The following is a 20898-nucleotide window of genomic DNA, read 5'->3' on the forward strand; positions in this document are numbered from 1 at the left end:
TGACACTACGCAGTGAACAACCCTTAACAGAGAAACTCACAACTCATCAAAGCACAGAGAATAACGTCCTGCAGGGCTCAGTCATATATGGACCATCTATATCACATGCCCGGATCCAAGGTTCAGGGACCATCTCAGAAGATGGGGAAAGACTCTAAGAGCCAAAAGCCATAGAGGACCAGACTGAAACAGGCAGGACCACTGCACCCATGAACTCACAGCAGCTGTAGTTGCCCACACAAGATGAACACAACATCAAGCCAGTCATCAAACATGAATGAAACAGGGAGGGGTTCACAAGGCCCACCCCCCAACCTTAGCTGAGGCAATACTGACAGTTGATGGCTTCCAGGAGTGGGAGAAGATATGACCCCTGTCAAGTAGATCATCTCCATGCCCATATGCATATGAGAAGCACAAATTCGATTCAACTGGTTGGGGGGATGAAATTGGGAGGGGGCTGGAACATGGGTCTGGCTGCGCACGCCTTTAATCCCCACACTCATTAAAGCAAGGCGAGAGAGTCCAAAGTGTGAAGACAGCTTGCACTCGCAGCCAATTCTAGGCTGGCCTAATATACGAAACCTTGTCCAAGGAAAAGAATAAGGAAGGGGAAAAGGAGGAGTGACCAGGACCGACATGTCATTCTTCAGTGACAAGCCCTGAGGACCAGGGGATGAGAAGACAAGGAAACAGATAAGTTTAGAACTGGGAGGTTTGCTATGTCTTATGCGAAGCAAGCTTATTAAGGAGTACAGCACCTTGTGTGCTATTCCCATGGGGGGAATTAGAGTCAGTAGAAAATAACATACAATGGGACAAAGCCAGTATGAGGCTAATGAAGTAACGATGCACAAAAAGAACACGGGGTTTTCGAAACAGCATTATAGACCAAACACACAGCAGCCTGAGGACTGGTAACTCCACTTTCTTCAGTGGGAATAGCCAAGTTCCAGGGACAGAAACTTTAACCCTTTCTAGGCCCTAGCTTCAATCCCAGACTGGCCTCGCCCACATCTGCTCCTGGGCAAGGACACAGAATGAACGTTCCCTTCATGCTTCCATCGGGGCTCTGAGAAACCTTTAGGTCAGCCTGGCTCTCAACAGAGAAGGAAGGAAGGTAGGGGAGGATGAAGAGGAGGTGGAAGAGGAAGAAAAAAGAGAAGAGAAGATTAAATTAAAAAAACAATTTGAGGGGTTGGGGAAACAATTTGAGGATAAATGAAAGGTGGGTTGTATATAAAGGAGTAATGGAGATGGAGGCTTAGGTGGGGGGAGGGCTGGGAGAGGAGAGCAGAGGAGAGGGTGAAGGGAGGAATAACTAACACTAAGGGTGTTTGAAAGGCCACATGGAAACGTACTGCCTTTACACACGTGTGTGCGTGTGTGTACGTGTGTGTGTGTGTGTGTGTGTGTGTGTGTATCACCCCTCAAGTTATTGGTCAAGGGTATCCTGGAGATCCCCTCCCAAAACTACAGACTATTGCCATTGCTCTTGGTTCCCCTGGGCAACAAGAGCCTATTGCTGATGACATTCTGACTATATGACAAACGACATAAACAGGCATTGACTATATGACATGGAGAAATCACAGCAGGGATTTCCCAGGAAGCTCCCTCCCTCCTGGTCGGCTCTCATAGCGCTGGAAGATGTTTTGCAGCCTTCTGAGACAAAATAATAATAATAATTAATAATAACAACAACAATAATGATCAGTCATCTTGCCTAGCTGTGAACACTGTGAAACACCCATTGTGAGTGCTGGGAATGGAGAGGTGCGTGCTCGTAACACTAAGTCAGCCATTGCTCTAGCCCATCACTGCTGTTCTGTTTTAAATCCTAAATAGCGTTAGGGAGATGGCTCAATGGGGGGATTTTTTTGCTGTGCAAACATGAAGACCGAAGTTTGGATTCCCAACTCCCACTGGAAAGTCAGACTTGGCAACAAGTCCATGACCCCAGTGCTGGGGGTACAAAGGAGGATCCTAGGGGTTTGCTGACCAGACGAGCTAGATAAAATGGTGAACTTCAGTTTCCGTGAGTGGCCCTATCTCAAAAACTAATGTAGAGGTACTTGGCAAGATAGCCCAATGGATAAAGCACTTGTCACACGAGCCTAAGGACCTGAGCACAATCCCTAGACACCACATTAGCTTAGGGGGAGAGAAGTAACTCCCTAGAGTCATCCCTCAGGCTCCATGTGCTGTGGAATGCATGCACATCGTAAATATAACAAATACACGTGTACACACACAATAGTGATAACGATAGCAACTTTTTTTAAAAGATATAAGTAGAGAGGGACTGGAGAGATGGCTCAGTGGTTAAGAGCATTGACTGTTCTTCCAGAGGTCCTGAGTTCAAATCCCAGCAACCACATGGTGGCTCACAACCTCTGTAATGGGATCTGATGCCCTCTTCTGGTGTGTCTGAACACAGTGACAGTGTACTCACATACGTTAAATGAATAAATCTTCTTTTTTAAAAAAAAAGATATAAGTAAATATGTATAATGCCAGGGTTGGGGATTTAGCTCAGTGGTAGAGCGCTTGCCCAGCAAGCGCAAGGTCCTGGGTTCGGTCCCCAGCTCTGAAAAAAAGAAAAGAAAAAAAAATATGTATAATGCCTGATCAAACATTCATAGAACTAATAAGTGAATTCAGGAATGGTGTAAAAAACAATATTGACATATGAAAATCAGCAGTAACAAAGTATCACAGAAGAAAGCTATCCCTTTACCACAGCACAAAAGTTCCCAAGGAAAAAGTGTAACTTGATGCAGGAGGTGGAGGATCTTTCCACTGATAGCTCCCTAAATGAGGAGCTATTCCAGACCCTTGATGGCTACAAGGGGAGGGAGGATTAGTGTTAAGGGTGTGGCCCCCGGTAGGTGTAGACGATGAGCAGTCTCTTAATAGACATGCTCCTGGCCCCACACACAGGAGTATGTGAGCCCCACAAATTGGAGCCAAGGGTTACTTTTGAAAAAGAATACAAAATTGGGAAAGGAGGAAGTGGGTGAATCTTGGAGGGATTGAAGGGTAAATATCAAAATACATCGTGTGAAATTCTGAAAAGGATAGATGAAAATATTTTAGAACATTTCAAAAGACAAAACTCAGTGGAAATACATCTCCTGATTGTAGATTTAAAAGAATTGAAATTGTCAAAATATACAGATTCTGTGAAATCTCTTTTTAAAACACAGAGATAAAAAAACAAGCTTCAGGCTAGAGAGATGGCTCAGCAGTTAAGAGCACTGACTGCTCTTCCAGAGGTCCTGAGTTCAATTCCCAGCAAGCACATGGCTCACAACCATCTGTAATGGGATCCGATGCTCTCTTCTGGTGTGTGTGAAGACAGCTACAGTGTACTTATAGACATAAAATAAATAAATAATTCCTTAAAAAAAAAAAAAAAAAAAAAGCTCGTGGAAGATGTTCAGTGAGCTTCAAATGGGCCCGCAGTTGTGAACAGTTAGAAGGAAGAAAAAGAGTGAAGTTAAAGACATCACTTGCTTTGACCCCAGAACCTATTACCAATGTCAGGAATGTAAAACATTGTGTTCCAACACAGAAGCACACCCATAACCTCACAGATGAAAATGAAGGGCCCAGGAATAATCCCCAGGCATTCACAATCAATTTACTTTAAGATTCCAAGAATACATGAGGGGCAGTCTCTTCAACGGATAATGCGCCGAAAACTGGAGAAGAAATGAAGGTTTCAGGTCCTTGCCTAATCCTATGTAAAATAAATAAATAAATTAATTAATTAAATAAATTTAATGCTTAAAACTATGGCTTGGAAAATATGATTACTGGACAAATCATAAGAAAAAACTTCCTGACATGTCTGGAAAAACCTTTTTTCTGATTTACTTTAATTACATATGTGTGCATATCTGTATACGTATGTGCCCCATATTTGTGCACTGCCTGTGAGGCTGGAAGAGGGCATCAGATCCCCTGGAGCTGGAGGTAAAGGCAGTTGTGAGTTGCCTCATGTGGATGCTGGGAGTCAAATTTAAGTCTTCTGAAAATGTGGAACATTGGGGGGCAGTGGGGGGGAGGAAGCTAAGCTAAAAATACAGTCAACAAATGCAAAATTAGAAACACAGAACTACAAAACACTAAAAATCTTCCTCAGAACAAAAGAACAGAGTAAAGAACTACTCCACACACTATGAGAAAATACTGTGAAGGCAATATCTAGTAAGATTGTTTAGTATCCAAAATATATAAATATTAGTGTCATATATGTGAAATAACATATAAATATATGTATATACAAATGTACAGATTATAAATGTCATATGTAAATTATAAATATATAAAAATTTAGTACCTGAAATATATGAAGAACTTAATAACAAAAAAGCAATCTGATTTAAAAGGCATTCCTTTAAGGAAACTGTCAACAAACCTATACAAAGGAATTCGACCTCACTAATCTCACGGCAGTACAAGGGAAAATGTTGGTCGAGGGGCAAAAAAATTCAGTTAGGAGAAAGGAGTTCAGGAGATGCATTATACAATTGGGTGACTACATTAATGACAACGCATGTTTTGCTTGAAAACTGCTGAGTGCAATGTAAATGTTCTCACCACAGAAATATGTGAGAGAAGTGTGTGTTAATTAGCTGGACTTGCTCATTCCATTGTGTGTGCGTAATGAAACGCCATAGTGAGTGTGTGTGTGTGTGTGTGTGTGTGTGTGTGTGTGTAATTTCAATCTGTCATTTAAATGTGGGCTTTACATATTAAGGGTTTTCAATAAATATATAGGAACCCACACTCAGAGAATAGTTCATTACCTTTCCATGATTTTCAACTGAGCTAAATAAACCACACAAAGAAAGATGAAATTGCTCCTCCCAAGTTGGCTTCAAATTCTGTGAGGTCAGGAAATACGGTGATGTCCTTCCAAACTCCCACAAAACATACCAGCAATTAGGGGCGTGTTCCTAATTACCAATGGATGAGAGGAGAGAACAACTATGCTCTCTCATAAGTGTCAACAAAGTATGTTGCAGGTGTCAGCGGAATGGAAGCTAATTTCCCATCGGGAATGGTGACGAGGAATTCAGAATCAACCCCAGCCTAGTGACTGAAGGACCAAGTGGGAAGGAAAGGTGTAGCTGTTGCTCTTCCGGACCAACGTAAGAAGAATGGAAACATCAAAGTCCCAAAACCTTCAAAACCTGCCTTGGCGTAATAACCCCCAAACCCCTGATACCAAATCCCTGCTCTGAGATCGAGCCACAAGCGTTATCAGCCTCGGCTGGAAGTAACCTATGACTCACTGGTAATTTTAAATTGTAATAATGAGCCTGCCATTGCTCCACCCGGATCCATTTCTCAGATAAACACTAACCTAGGGGCAACTGCCCTTCTACAGAAACGAGCCCAACGATGTTAGTTACTAATTAGAAAAAATCATCCAATTACGCTAACTTGCTGAGGCTGGCAAGCCGGGCTTTACCCTATGTAGGCAGAATTTCATAGAACACCCTGGAGAATTGTCTATAAAAAGGCAAACAAAACCATCGGGGGCAGAAGGCACTCTATTCTGACTTTCAAGGACACAGTCCTGCGACACGCTTGCCCTGAAATCATGTCTCTTCGCCTTTCCAGTGGATCCAAGAGGTCCTATGCTCGTCCCAGCACAGGATCGCTCAGGGGCGCCAGCTTTGGTGCTGCAAATGCTTGTGGCGTAGCAGGCATTGGAAGTGGCTTCTCCTGCGCCTTTGGGGGCAGCTCCACAGGAGGAAACACGGGGGTGGCCAACTCCTGTGCTGGCTTCACTGTGAATGAGGGGGGCCTCCTCTCTGGCAATGAGAAGGTGACCATGCAGAACCTCAATGACCGCCTGGCCTCCTACCTGGATAATGTACAAGCACTTCAGGAGGCCAACGCTGACCTGGAGCAGAAGATCAAGGGCTGGTATGAAAAATTTGGACCTGGGTCGTGCCGCGGTCTCGATCATGACTACAGTAGATACTTCCCCATCATTGATGATCTTAAAAACCAGGTAAGAAATTGTATTTTTGCACATCACACCTATGTAATTTACTATCTAAACGTCCTTTTTACTGAAGGAAAAAAAAAAGCATGCTACATGATTATTAGTGGTTATTATTTTTAAGCGCATTTCACTTTAGCATTGGAAATAATCATGAAGTAGATTCAAGTGTTTAACTCCACATTAAAAAATACCCTTGACTGATAGCCTAGTTAATTTTTTTTTTTTTTTCTTTTTTTCGGATCTAGGGTCCAAACCCAGGGTTTTGCGCTTCCTAGGCAAGCACTTTACCACTGAGCTAAATCCCCAACCCCTAGTTAATTTTTATCATTAGCATTTTCTAAAATTAAGAAAACCTTTACGTTTTTAAAAATTATTGTGATAAGTAGCCTTTGTAAAAAGTCAAACTCCTGGTTTCCAGATCATCACTTCCACCACCAGCAATGCCAACGCCGTTCTGCAGATTGACAATGCCAGGCTCACGGCTGATGACTTCAGACTCAAGTAAGTCGTCCCAGAGTGAAAAGAATCCATGGCTATCCACTCGGTCTTAATTCAGGGTTTTTTTTAATCTCTCCATTGAGTTCTAGTCAGTCTTATGCCAGTGTTGGAAAGCGTTCAGATTTAAAGTATGCAGGATGAATAGAGAGGGGTGAAAAGATTGTTGGAACGAGAGGATGGGAGGAGTAAGACTCTGGACACAGCAGACTCAGCCACCCATTCATGCGCTCACTATTAGGGTTATCTGAAAAAAGTCAAGCCAATAAGATCAGTCAAGATCCCAGCAGGCAGCGCTGATTGTGGGCTAAGTCACAAAAAAAAAAAAAAAAAAACGGAAATATGGGAGGGGCCATGTTGAGGGTTATCCAAGGGGAGTGGGAGTCGATGGCGAGCTAGAGCGCTAGAGGTGTGTATGATCAATACACATCTTAGATTCTTTTAGAGAGAGAGAGACAGAGACAGAGACAGAGAGACAGAGCAGACACAGAGACAGAGAGACAGACAGAGACAGAGAGACAGAGACAGAGAGACAGACAGAGACAGAGAGACAGAGACAGAGACAGAGACAGAGAGAGAGAATTCTTTCACTTTTCTATACATCGGCTAGTTTTAGTGATTATTTATAAAACTGGGGCCCGGTAATCTGCTTCTTTGTTTTTTGTCAAATGCCTCTCACATGTTTTAAAAAACGTTAAGCGTGGGTTGGGGATTTAGCTCAGTGGTAGAGCACTTGCCTAGCAAGCGCAAGGCCCTGGGTTCAGTCTCCAGCTCCGAAAAAAACAACAACAAAAAAAAAACATTAAGCGTGTAATCTACTTCAAAGAAGTCATGAAAGTGGCCGGGTTTGCCACTTCAGAAGTCCCGAGTATACCCATGATTGGTGCCTGTCTCCAACCATGTGACACCCTGGAAACATCCCTGATGCTTTTGAAGGTACGAAAACGAGCTGGCCCTCCACCAGAGCGTAGAGGCTGACGTGAACGGGCTGCGCAGGGTTCTGGATGAAATCACTCTATGCCGCACTGACCTGGAGATTCAGTACGAAACCCTGAGTGAGGAACTGACTTACCTCAAGAAGAACCACAAAGAGGTAAGAGAGGACCGGCTGGCTGTCAGCCTCCCGGCACACAGCACCACACCTCCCCTCATAAACCAGAAATCGGTCTAAAGACTCAGGCTCACCCCACCGGAGGCCAGCTTGCCTTTGCAGGTGATGAGCTACCTGTGTTATCTGCCCTTCTCCTTCTGCCCATTTTCCCACGGCTGGGGGGGGAGCGGGAATCACTCTTTCCAGAACGATCGGGCTTCTAAGATCAGTGGCTGGCTGTCATTATCACTAAATTAAGCAGACCACTTAGACAATTATACCCAATTAGATGAAATGAATGTGCTTTAAAGGCCGTCCTGAGAAACCGAGTCTAAATTTCTACATAACAGCAGCACGTATTAACCTCATACATCGGGGTATTCAGTTTTAATAGTAAGACATTCTTTTTTAATAATATTAGCCTTGATTCTTTGAGAACTCAATATATGTTGGCCACATCCACCCTTCCTCCCCCACCCCCTCCTGTCTCCATCCTCTCTGTCTTCACCTCCCCACCTATCCAACTTTGAGTTTTCTTCTCCCCTATTCACATGGAGTCCATCAAGTGTAATTTACTCTTGGAAATGCAGCCAGGAGTGTAGTCACTGCCAGGGGTCACATTGCTGGCGAAAACTGACTCTCCCTCTCCCTGCTGCTGTCAAATGTCAGTAGATCCTCGGTACGAGTAGGATTTTGTGCCCAACTCAAGCACCATGCTTGGATTTTGTCTGGCTTGAGCTTGTATGAGTCTCGTGAACGCTGTCACTAACTCTGTGACAACCTCCCTATGGGATCCAGAAACTATTCCTACCTTGACATCATGAACTGCCTCTGGTTCTTCTTTTTTATTTTTATTTTTTTTATTTTATTTTTTTTTTTCTTTTCTATTTTTCGGAGCTGGGGACTGAACCCAAGGCCTTGCGCTTGCTAGGCAAGCGCTCTACCACTGAGCTAAATCCCCAACCCCCTCTGGTTCTTCTGATCTCTCTACACCTTCTGCCATAATTATTCCTGTGTTTTGCTTTTCAAGATCTATGTATGTACGCGTATGAGTGCTCTGTTTGCATGTGTGCCTTCATGGCACCAGAGGGCATCAGATCCCATTGTAAATAAATGGTCATGCGCCACCATGTGGCTGCTGGAAAAACAGCCAGTGAGCTTAACCACTGAGCCATCTCTTCAGTCCCTAAAATATTCCTAATAGACACGGTGATAAAGGTGAAACTACCATTGAACTGTTATACTAGAACTTACACTTCCAGGCACATAGCATCCTTCGAAGTGCTCACTTGACCACGAAGCCATTGTTCTTACAGTCCCTATTTCCTGTACTAAAATATGGGGGAGGGGGTAATGTTTTAAATCTTTTTTTTTTTTTTTTTTTTTTTTTTTTTTTTTTAGTGGTTGAAGACCCATAGTTAACACAAAAGCTTAAATCAGGAGCAAAGGCTAACACGCTCATGGTTAGTCATGAGGCTAATTTGTAAATTAACCGACCTGAATTATAGCATTTATTTGGCTCTCTGCATTCGCATGTGGTTATGATCCATGGTAGTTACTCAGGGAATTGTTGATGAATTAGGAGCAATTGTTTTTTTTTTAAATGCTTTGCTTATGGATGGCCCACAGATTTTCCTTTGGTTTTATTGTTTTGGTTTTTTGTTTGTTTGTTTGTTTGTTTGTTTTTTTGTTGTTGTTGTTGTTGTTGAACTGGCAAAGTTTTCACTAAATCCTGTGGCCTTTAAAGCCACACTGAGAAACAAAGGTAGAGCATCTACCAGGAAAGACATTATAGAAGGACCTGGGGGTTGGCATCGTGAAGGAAAGCCAGCCCCCCCTGATTCAGGGGTGGAGAGGAGAGGGAAGGTCTCTACAGCAGACAGCCAACCTACACTGTGTGGGTTCACACCAGCCTGGCAGGGACAGCTGCGTCCACAGAGACACTTAGAACTGCTCGCCAACAGCACGCCACGCAGACAGAATACTGCGGAGTCTTTGATGGCAGAACAGATCCCCGCCCTCCAGATGACAGGAGTCACCATAGCCAGCATTCACGTGGCAAACAATACTGGAAGGTCACAGGATTATTAATAATACTTCTCTTAGTACCACCCAGAGAGGGATTTTTCCAAGGAGCTTCAAGCTTCAGATAAATCATAACTTTCCCAAATTAGCACAATTACAACTGGCCAGAACCAGAAATCACACTAAAGTCCAAAGGGGTGCTTTATAATGATTGTGTAAACTTAACGATCAACTGGATGCACACGTTCCTGAGCGCTCGTGAGCGCACGCACACGCACACACACACACACACACACACACACACACACACAATTTATTTATTTATCTATTTATATCATTTCAACTGTCTCAGATTATCTGAACACAACCTTTTGGTTATGCCGAGGCTGTGCGTTTTCAGGGAGTCCCTGAGTTGAGAAAGCATCAAGGTGCTCTCTATCTGACCGAAGAAGACCGACTGAAAGCATATTTAAGCAATCCAGTAAGAGCCAGAGGGCTATCCTTTTAAAAGGTTTAAAGACTTGTACTTGTGAAGGAATGAAGGCTTACTCTGTGTCTCAGAGCTAAACAGGACTTGCAGCCTCAGGAACAGGGTTTGACTCACAATAATAAAAACCTTGAAGATTCTTTCAGAACGAAGCGGGACACTTGACGAGGTCATTGGCCTCGAGAGGCAAGTCAAATGAATGGGCGATACAAAATGTGGAGAGATGGTCACTGCAGAGCCAAGGAGGGAAAGCAGGGCTCTGTCGAAAGCTAAGCTTCTAGACTCCCTGAAAGTCCCGCTTGACTTGAGCTCAACATCCCTCTGCCTCCAGGAAATGCAGGCTCTGCAGTGCGCGGCCGGAGGTAACGTGAATGTGGAGATGAACGCAGCCCCGGGCGTGGACCTCACCGTCCTGCTGAACAACATGCGAGCCGAGTACGAGGCCCTGGCTGAGCAGAACCGCAGGGACGCCGAGGCCTGGTTCCAAGAGAAGGTAACTCTCGCCGGACAATGCTGCCCCTCTGTGTTTTGTGCTGTTCCCCAAACTAAACTCTGCCCCTCTTGGATATCACTTCAGAGCGCTTCGCTGCAGCAGCAGATCACCGAGGATGTGGGCGCCACCACCTCAGCCAGGAATGAGCTGACGGAAATGAAACGTACGCTCCAAACCTTGGAGATTGAACTACAGTCTCTCCTGGCCACGGTATGGAAGGAATCTCCCACAGCTCCCTGAGTTTGTTTTCAATTTCCACCTACTGGTTAAAAGCCCCACCCAGTTGCTGCTGAAAAGACACCCACATATACTTTCGTTCTGTTTTGGTTTGGTTTTTAAAGAATTATTTATCTATCTATTTATTTATTTCATGTATGTGAGTACACTGTCGCTGTCTTCACACACACCAGAAGAGAGCATCAGATCACATTACAGATGGTTGTGAGCCACCCTGTGGTTGCTGGGAATTCAACTCAGGACCTCTGGAAGAGCAATCAGTGCTCTAAACCGCCGAGCCATCACTCCAGTCCTTGGCTTGTTTTTGTTTGTTTGTTGTTTGTTTATCCGGTTTTGGTTTTGGTTTTGCGATAGGATTTCATATGTGGCTCTGACAGGCCTGGAACACCAGGTTGTCCTGGAACTCACAGAGATCTACCTGCCTCTGCCTTCCAAGCTCTGGGCTTTAAAGGCAGGGGCCACTACGGTAGCTAGGGACGACTCGCTGAACGGGCTGTGCATCCTCTTACCCACTCTCTGTTCTTCCTGACAGAAACACTCTCTGGAGTGCTCCCTGACCGAGACCGAGGGCAACTACTGCACGCAGCTGGCTCAGATCCAGGCTCAGATCAGCGCCCTGGAGGAGCAGCTGCACCAGGTGAGGACGGAGACCGAGGGCCAGAAGCTGGAATATGAGCAGCTGCTGAATGTCAAGGCCCACCTGGAGAAGGAGATCGAGACCTACTGCCTCCTCATAGGAGGAGACGAGGGGTAGGTGAAGGGGTTTATGTGGCAAATGTGTTTGCGTTCCCTCCTCTGCGCCTGCCTCTTCCACAAGAGTGGATTCCAACACCCGCAGCAGAAAACTATCTCGAAGAAAACGGCATTGGTGCTGGACGTGCGCACGCAGGCTTCCTCTTGATCTCCCTCTTTTTTCTTTCTTTCTTTTTTTTTTTTTTTTTTTTAATCTTTTTTTTTTTTGGAGCTGGGGACCGAACCCAGGGCCTTGAGCTTGCTAGGCAAGCGCTCTACCACTGAGCTAAATCCCCAACCCCTTGATCTCCCTCTTAAAGGACAGCAACTACTTGCACACCCTTTGCATTCCAGTCGGCACTGTAAGTGACCCGGAGATTCGAGGTATAGGAGAATGCGTATAGGTTTTATGTAAACAATATGCAACCCTAGCAATGATGATATTTGAACAGTCTTTGCCTCTAAAGCCATTACAACCACAGCACCTTTCCTCACCGATGCTAAGGAATGACTACCCCGAAATGCCCTTATCTACTAGATCAGGGACCAGACTGTGACCATCAGTGACCAGGAACAAACGCCACTGTTTCTGTTACCTTGGCTGCTGAGTGTTAAGCACCGCATTCCATTGCCAAGAAACAAATCAGCAGCACTTAGCCAAACCCAACACAGCAAGGAATGGAGATTAAACTGCTGCTTCTTAATGTTAGAGTGTTTTCAGCTGTGACCCACTGACCCTGTTCTCCAAAGAGCAAGAGAAAGCCTAATGCTGGATCTCCAACAGACGGGCTTCCTTCCCCCCTTACTCTTCTGGTGTCTCCACAGGGCCTGTAAGTCTGCGAGTTACAAGTCTAAAGATTACGGCTCTGGAAACGCGGGAAACCAAATCAAAGGTAATGAAAGGGAAATCCCATACTTCTGTCAGCCCCCCCTCACTTCCAGCACACAGGCCGTTGTTTTTATGCTACAGTAAGACTTAGAGTGGATACCGTGGCACGCTACATGTCTGAGTTCAGACGTGTGTGCTTATTTTCAATAACGTCAAAAGTCACCGTGATTTGGCCCAACCAGGTTATCAAAATTCACCAAAGATAAATCACATCTGTGCCCTCTACATACTCTAACCTACGCTTGTGGGGGAAACCGTCTTACTATTCCTTTCTGTACCCTCTTACTCATTTCCTTCTCGCTCGCTAAAAATCTTCCCTTAACTTGCAATTTTCAGATTCCCCCAAAGCCATAGTGGTTAAGAAAGTCCTAGAGGAGGTGGACCAACGCAGCAAGATTCTAACCACTAGGCTCCACTCCCTGGAAGAGAAACCTCAAAGCAATTAGCAAAGATCATGAGCAAACGAAGAAGAAAAAAAGCTTCAGAGAAGACAAGGCGTGAAATGCGTCTGGGAAATGAGCAAGCCTATGGAAAAAAAAAAAAAAAAAAAAAAAAAATGTCTGTCCTGTGGTCTTCTGTTCCTTTCTCCTTCTGAGCCAGCAACAGCAGCAGCAGCAGGACTCCCCATCCATCTGGTGGGATGTTGCTTGCAAATGAACGCCAGGGCTCACCTGATTACCCTACAGCCATCTGTTAGCTGTTCCTTCCAGTCAATAAACCTCCCTTGAGCAACTTACCTCTGGTGGCTGGCGCTGTCTTGTCTTTGAAAGGTCCGTGGCTGTGCTGCCGACTATGAACACGTAGCGACTTTGGGTTTTCGTGAAAAGTTTACGCACTAATTAAGAGGTCGTCCCCCTTAGGTGTTCACAAGGATTTCTAGACAAGGTCAGAGAGAATAAAGAGTATTTCCACTGACAGGTTGACAGAAGGAGCCTATTTCCTGCCAGCGTTGGTAAAATGTATCCCCGGCACATTCTTCATCCGCAACTGGGAACAAAGAAAGCGTTTGTCTCGAAGCCTTGTATGAAGTGAGGTAGACATCCAATAATTACTGACTTTACTCCAATTTTAATACTCACAGCAATTTAATTTTCAAAATCACTGCCCCTTAAGAATATAATGTCACAGCAATATTCCAAATATTAAAAAGATTAGAGCAAAAGTTGGCTTAGAATCTAGATCATGTCCATAAACTTGTGGTTTTGTCATTGTTCCTTATCAGTGTAAATTAATATTACATGATAACATACATCACTATGACGTTTTCATGCTTGCATGTGATGTATTTCGAGCATATGCACTCCCAGGACACTCTTGTCCCCCAACTCCTGCTGATCCCCTTCCTCTTCACAATGAGTCCTCCTATTTTCATGTTCTGTGTGTGCATGTGTAGGTGTGTGTATGTATGTGTACATGTATGTTCATATATGTGTACACATGTGTATATACATGTTCTTGTGATATGTTTTGTAAAGTACCAGGTACCTCAGCAGGCCCATGCCAAGGCACCAGTTTTTTCAGGGGCATGGGAAGGAGGTTTGAGAAGGGGAGTAGAGGCAGAGAGAGGGACAGAGAGGAGGACAGAGAGAGGAGAGAGAGAGAGAGAGAGAGAGAGAGAGAGAGAGAGAGAGAGAGAAGGGCTGGCAGAAACACTTGAGAGAGAAGGAAGGGGGAGGAGAGAGGGGGAGAAAGGGGTCAGAGAGAGCAAAGAGAGGCCAAACAGTCCTTTTACAGCAAGCCAAGCATGCTTGGTGGAACCTAGAAGGAACACTAACATGCTAAAAACTTGTATGTGCGTGCGTGCATGAGTGTGTGTACGTGTGTGTAGAGGGGGAGTATATTTCAATGAGTTTCATTATTAAAGTTGTTCAAAATCCTCAGGAGTGGATGGGAGCTCTCATACATTCCAATTAAGAAAGTATGTTAGGGGTTGGGGATTTAGCTCAGTGGTAGAGCGCTTGCCTAGGAAGCACAAGGCCTGGTTGGTCCCCAGCTCCGGAAAAAAAAAAAAAAAAAAAAAAACCAAAAAAAAAAAAAAAAGAAAGGAAGAAAAGAAAGTATGTTAGTCAGGAGTACTGAATGTTTTGACATCTACAAACGTGCAGGGCTGCACTCACGGCTATGACTATCCTCAGACGTACGTAGCCCGTGGGCCACAGGTTGGGAATACCTATTAGATGAACTGTAAACTTGATTTCCTTGGATCAAAGGTAGCCTGTTAGCTGTGCTTGTCCCTCTGTGGATAAGTTATCTGCATTTTAACCGATTTGGGGATTTTCCCTTTCGGGGCTCTGTATGAAAACATCAAAGAGAAAAGATGGTGACGTCCTTTAAGAACACAGGAATTATCTGATACAATCTTAGCTACGGGCCACTAAAGCCAGAATCACAGGTTATGTGAATCAAAAACATTGCAATCTCCCAGAAAATTCCACTTCAAAAAATATTTCATGGGGGCCAGAGAGATGGCTCAGCAGTTAAGAGGTGGCTGCTCTTCCAGAGGTCCTGAGTTCAATTCCCAGCAACCACATGGTGGCTCACAACCATCTGTAATGGGATCCGATGCCCTCTTCTTCTCTGCCTACCGGTCAACCCTCCTTCATTATCTACGCTGAAGCTCCCAACTGTAAAACTGTACACAACTACACACTGATTGTGACTAACCAGTGTGCCTAAAAAGGGAAATCTCAATAGATGTAAATAAATCGTACACAATGGTCTGCTGAAATGCTTTTACCATCTCCCGAGAGATTTCTAAATATCTCTTCCCAACGTGTCTAGCTTGATGTCAACCCTAAAAAAGAATTTATACCATAGGCACTGGAAAGCACTACAAAATAGGACTTATTTCTCCCTCGAACATGTGTGTACACACAATCTAAGAATTCTTAATACCTCCAAGCGGGTTTCTACTGCATGTGACACAAAACTTAAATATCTTTCAGGTCTTCTTGAACAACTAGTGATGACTTATCTTGAGAACATAGGGTGATGGGTTTTAGCTGCTCGCTTCAGGGCCAGCAAGATGGTTCAGTGAGCAAAGGTGCTTGCCGCTAAGCCTAACGACCCAAGTTCAATCCCTGAGAGCCACATGGCAGGAGATAAACAATTTAAACCTCCACTTGTCTGCCGTGGCACCTGAATACACACACACACACACACACACACACACACACACACACACACACACCACAAATAAACATGGAAAGAATATAATTTAAAATAATTTTGAGTAGCATATATTTCTGTGCTTGCAGTCTCCCAGTAGATCATGTGTGATGTGTGTCACATCGTGGCTTAAATGTTTACTGGTTAGTAAAACTGTTTTTCTGGTGGAAAGATGGCTCAGTGGATAAGAACAATGGTTGCTCTTCCAGAGGACTGGAGTTCAATTCCCAGTACTTACTTGGAAACTCACTACTGCCTATAATTCTAGTCCAAGGGAATCCAGCTCTCTCTTCTGGCCTCTGAGGACACCATGCACTCAGGCAAAAACATCCATACAGGTAAAATGATAAGATTTTTCCAAAAATAAAATTTAAAAGCAACATGAAACTTCACTTAAACGCACACTTCATCGTCACAGAATACATTCACGGCACGTGTGAAAACTTCATGACCTAGTTCCAGATCGCTCCCTTCGCCTTGAAGGAAAACCTCTACCACTAATCACTTCACACCTTAGTCTCTAACATACAGCTCGGCCCTGGAAAGCTGAAATTCGAGTAGGGAGAAGGGGCTGACAAGATGGCTCAGTGAGGTAAAATGCTCGCCACACAAGTGTGAAGATGTAAATTCAAATCTCCAGAACCACGAGACGGAAGCACCCACTTGCTGTCTTGATAGTCCTGGGAGGAGATGGGAAGTTATGGATCAGCTAGCTTAGCATAGAAAGCAGAAAAACAAGAGACCCTGTCTCAAAGGAAGTAAAATGGAAGGTTGTGAGGGGAGTGGGGAAGGGAGTGTCCCTGCAGGCTTTACAGTCTCCATTGAAACAATCCAGGTGAAGCAAGAATAAAACTTGGTTCAGACCAACCTAGTCAGCTGTCCACGGTTCAGACACCAGAGTTTGACACCAGGTCATTTATTTTATCCCTATTTATTTAAGCACAGTGCAACTTGAGGGGAAAAGTTTCCTGATAACAATTAGCTCACACCTGTGAGCACAGCTGGGCTTAAGACGTGTTTACACTGAAATGCTTGACAAAGTACATCTGGCTTCTTTCACAAAGACGGGTACTGTTGACTCAGAGAGTGACCGAGATTTGGGGTCTAGAAAAAATAACTAAGGTAAACACAGCCTATGGCTGTCAGGATCAGCCTGGCCCTACGATAACATGCAAAACACATGCACTGTTGTAAAGGACAAGTGACATCTCTCATATGGATGGATTTTAAGGCCTAGAATCTATGTCCAGAAGTTAGGGTGAAAGGGTCTGAGGTAAGCAAAACATAAATTCCGGGGAAACGGGTAGAGCCTGGCTCAACAGATAGCAAGACCACCAGGCTGTAAACTAGACACACACACACACACACACACACACACACACACACACACACACACACACACACCGCATTCTGGGAGAACAGGTAAATATATTCTTCCTTTAAGACAGAAGCCTGGCGTTGACCCTTTCCTGGCCTCTCCAGTGCTTGTCTGTGTACAAGGATTTCTGCTCTCTACAGAAGGTAAAGACCAACACCCAAGGTTGTCCTCTGGTCTCCAAATACACTGTGAGCGTTGGAATTCAGGCGCGCACAAAACCACACACACACACACACACACACACACACACACACACACACACACTCACAAAGGTAAGTCATTAAGACATGCAAGTAAGGGTTGGGGATTTAGCTCAGTGGTAGAGCACTTGCCTAGCAACCGCAAGGCCCTGGGTTCGGTCCCCAGCTCCAAAAAAAAAAAAAAAAAAAAAAAAAAGACATGCAAGTAGAAGAAAACCAACAGGAAAGGAAAGGGAGAAAGAATAAAGGTTAAGAATTGAGGAGATAAAATGAAGGTAAAGTGAGACAGACAGACATGATAGATAGATAGATAGATAGATAGATAGATAGATAGATAGACAGACAGATGGATGGGCAGACGAACGGAAAGATGGATGGATGAAAATGCCATTTTTTTTTTCTTTTCTTTTTTTCAGAGCTGGGAACCAAACCCAGGGCCTTGCGCTTGCTAGGCAAGCGCTCTACCACTGAGCTAAATCCCCAACCCCGAAAATGCCATTTTAAAATTCACTGTTTTAAGTGATTAATAGACACTAATTAAATTTGGTTTTGCCAGGGCTGGAAAGATAGCCTAGAAGTTAAGAGCACTGACTGCTCTTCCAGAGGTCCTGAATTCAATTCCCAGAAACGACATGGTGGCTCACAATCATCTGTAATGAGATCTTGTGCCTGCAGGCATAGATGCAGGCAGAATACTGTATACATCATAAATAAATCTTTAAAAAAAAAAAAAAAAAAAAAAAAGCCTTAGCTACAATTTGGTGCCACCTGCTGTCCAAAAAGTATAACATTAGCCCATCATCTCAAGGGCTAGGGGCAGAATGTGCAGAATGGGAACCAAAAAACTATTACTATGGGTCTAAATCCCCTACAGTGCCCTAAGATGTGAAGGGTTTTTGTTACTCTTGTCCTGTGTGGCCAATAGACATGCTGAACTCCTCAGTGTGTGAACTTGAGAGCAGATCTGTGAGCAAGCCATAACAGGATCCCTAAGAGATGAATCCGTGCTACCCAGGAACAATTCATGAACTAAGAATACCCAGGCGGCACTGCACGCTGCCTCACATCCAGCATGATTCTATCAAAGCGAGGCAAATTTAAGTAAGAAGTGCCATTTTCAATATCAAACACTCCCTTAAAAATGGTTAATACTCATTCATCAAGAGAGTACAGAAAAGACACCAACACCTTGCCACACAGAGGGTGGGCTGGCAAAATCACCCAAAGACTAATACAGCAACCAACTCCAGATAATGTTTCCATGAAGCCAGCAAGTCCCCTTCTAGGGATCTGCCTTTACAATAATCAATTATTAATACCTGTCTATTCTTGGCTGCTTACCAAAGGGAAACCTCAGAAATAATAAAATATCCATCGACCAAAGTAAGTGCAGTCAGGAAGCACCAGCAAGATTCTATTAGGAACCATAACACAGCCATTTAAAATGTCCAGTTTGCCAGGTAGTGTTGTGGTTTGCCCTGAAGTTATCTGTATTTTGATGCTAATTCCACTGCCCCTAGGACAGCTGCCTATTCGGAACTCAGGTGACTTCACCAGAGCCTCCCCATTGAATTTGTAAAGTACAGGTGAAGGGCAGGTACAGGATAGAAGGAAGCCTGTCATTGGAGGAGAAGGAAGGATGGGCGGGAGAGAAGTTTGAAAGAAGAGGAGGAGACTAGAGGAGAAGGAGAGAGAGGAGACAGAGGAGAGGGGGAGAAGCCATGGCAGGTGATGTTAAGATTCTGCTCTGTGTATTTACAGGTTGATATCAATGTTCCTAAGGGATGGATGGTACCGGGCTTTGTATGTTTAAGTGAGCAATTATATCTTACCAATTGGGTCAAAGATTATTGTGTTGTGTGTTCTTTTATGTGAGGGTTTGAGTGTAGGAAAGTGTGTGGCTGGGATGTGTTTCTGCCAAGATATCTAGCAGATATCTTGGGACACTGTGGTGCAGACCTAGCGAGGTAAAAGACAACTCTACTCTTTTCTTTTTATATTTTTACAACAACAAGGTAGTGGTGGCACACGCCTTTAATCCCAGCACTCAGGAGGCAGAGTCAGGTGGATCTCTGTGAGTTCAGGGCCAGCCTATTCTACAGAGTTCCAGAACAGTCAGGGCTGTTACAAGAGAAATCCTGTCTGAAAAATTAACTAACTAAATAACTAGCTAACTAACTAACTAACTAGCTAACTAACTAAATACAAGTTCACTCATTGACCTGAAAAGATATTAGTCATTCATTGGAAAATGAAAACCAGAGACCCAGTATGACCCAGCTTTACATACAAGCTCATGAAAAATCAAAAACAATACACACCAACATCTTCCCAATGTTGCGTATTCTGAGGTAGTGAAAATACCAGGGACAAAATGAGTCAGTAAATAAAGGCACCTGCCACCAAGCTTGTCAAGTTAAGTTTGATTCCCAGGAACCATATGGTAGAAAGAGAGAACTGGCTGTCACACTCATGCATACACACACACCACAGCACATACATGTGAGTGCATATACACACACACACCATAGCACATACATATAAATGCATACACACACACCACAGCGCACACATGTGAATGCATACACACATGCAGTTGCATGCATCAATTATATATTTAATTTAATTTTTTTTTTTTTTAGAAAAATACCTCCAATAAGGAACCTCGTTGGGGTAATCTTTTTTACATTGTGTGAAAGTGTGTCTCTGTACTTTTTAATTGTTAATTCTGTCCTGGCTGAGAGCTAAATGCTGGCAGGATATTGGTACTGTCATTTCTGTGGCCTGGCCTCAGGCACTTAAAGTTCGACAGCCCTCTCTGCCTAGAGGTGATCTAAAGTTGTATGAGAGATTGTCTCACTACTAATTGCTTGTAATAAACAGCTGACGGCCAATAGTCAGGAAATTGGGAGCAGAACTTCAGAGAGACAGAGACAGAGACAGAGAGATTGATTGATAATGGGAGAAGAAAGCAGAAACAGGAGCAGGAGACTGAAGAACAGACAAAGGGGACAGACAGACCACAGCAGCGCAGAGAGAGACACAGAGCTAGCTACATGGCAGGGCCTGGGCAAGATGGTTAGATTAAGTTAAATGAGCTAGCTGGGAGACTGCCCAGCAAAAGGTCTAAGCTTCAAACTATAACGGACACCTGTGTCATTATTTATACCACTGGTGGGCCCGAGAAAGTCCTGCTACAGAACCTCAAATCGCACCTTAAGATCTTAGTGAAATAAGAACAAAGCTCAAAGTTAGCAGAAGAAAGCAAATGGCAAAGACCAAAGATGTAACCGAGTCTAGGAAACCACAGAAGTGATCAGCAAGAGCTGGGACGCGGCTCGGTTAGCTCAGTGCTTGTCAAGCATTCGCAAAGCCACACACGGCTTAGAGCCGCAGAGCTGCACCTGACTAGGACTGCGCTGGCCTGTTGTCATCCCAGCATTTGGGGGGAAGTATAAGCAGGAAAATCAGAAATTCCACAACAGCCTGGGCTACGTGAGAAGTTCAAGGGCGGCATGGGCTACACGAAACCCCGTCTCGAGAAAGCTAATGGATCAATTAATTAATTTTTAAAATGTGAATGAAATTAATAGCTGTAGTTTTAAAGTTAATTTTTTTTAAAAAATCTTTAGCTAAATTTTAAAAAATTAACGAAGATTCAAGTAAAGAAAAGAGA

General features: G+C 44.0%; 1 protein-coding gene across 2 annotated transcripts; it reads left to right on the top strand.

Annotated features, from left to right (window-relative positions):
* The first annotated feature begins 5617 nt into the window (after positions 1–5617).
* On the top strand, positions 5618–12995 carry Krt25 (keratin 25). 2 transcript variants are annotated; one of them, XM_032912516.1, is made up of 8 exons: positions 5618–6034; positions 6447–6529; positions 7460–7616; positions 10457–10618; positions 10703–10828; positions 11388–11605; positions 12413–12480; positions 12813–12995. In XM_032912516.1, exons 1-8 carry the CDS (start codon positions 5618–5620, stop codon positions 12920–12922), a joined length of 1341 nt encoding a protein of 446 aa, XP_032768407.1. In that variant the 3' UTR covers positions 12923–12995. The 2 variants fall into 2 exon arrangements, with proteins under 2 accessions (XP_032768407.1, XP_032768406.1); XM_032912515.1 differs by having other exon boundaries at positions 10457–10828.
* Positions 12996–20898: the final 7903 nt, after the last annotated feature.

The sequence above is a fragment of the Rattus rattus genome, chromosome 9 (genome assembly GCF_011064425.1).
Source record: "Rattus rattus isolate New Zealand chromosome 9, Rrattus_CSIRO_v1, whole genome shotgun sequence".
NCBI classification, from domain to species: Eukaryota; Metazoa; Chordata; class Mammalia; order Rodentia; family Muridae; genus Rattus; species Rattus rattus.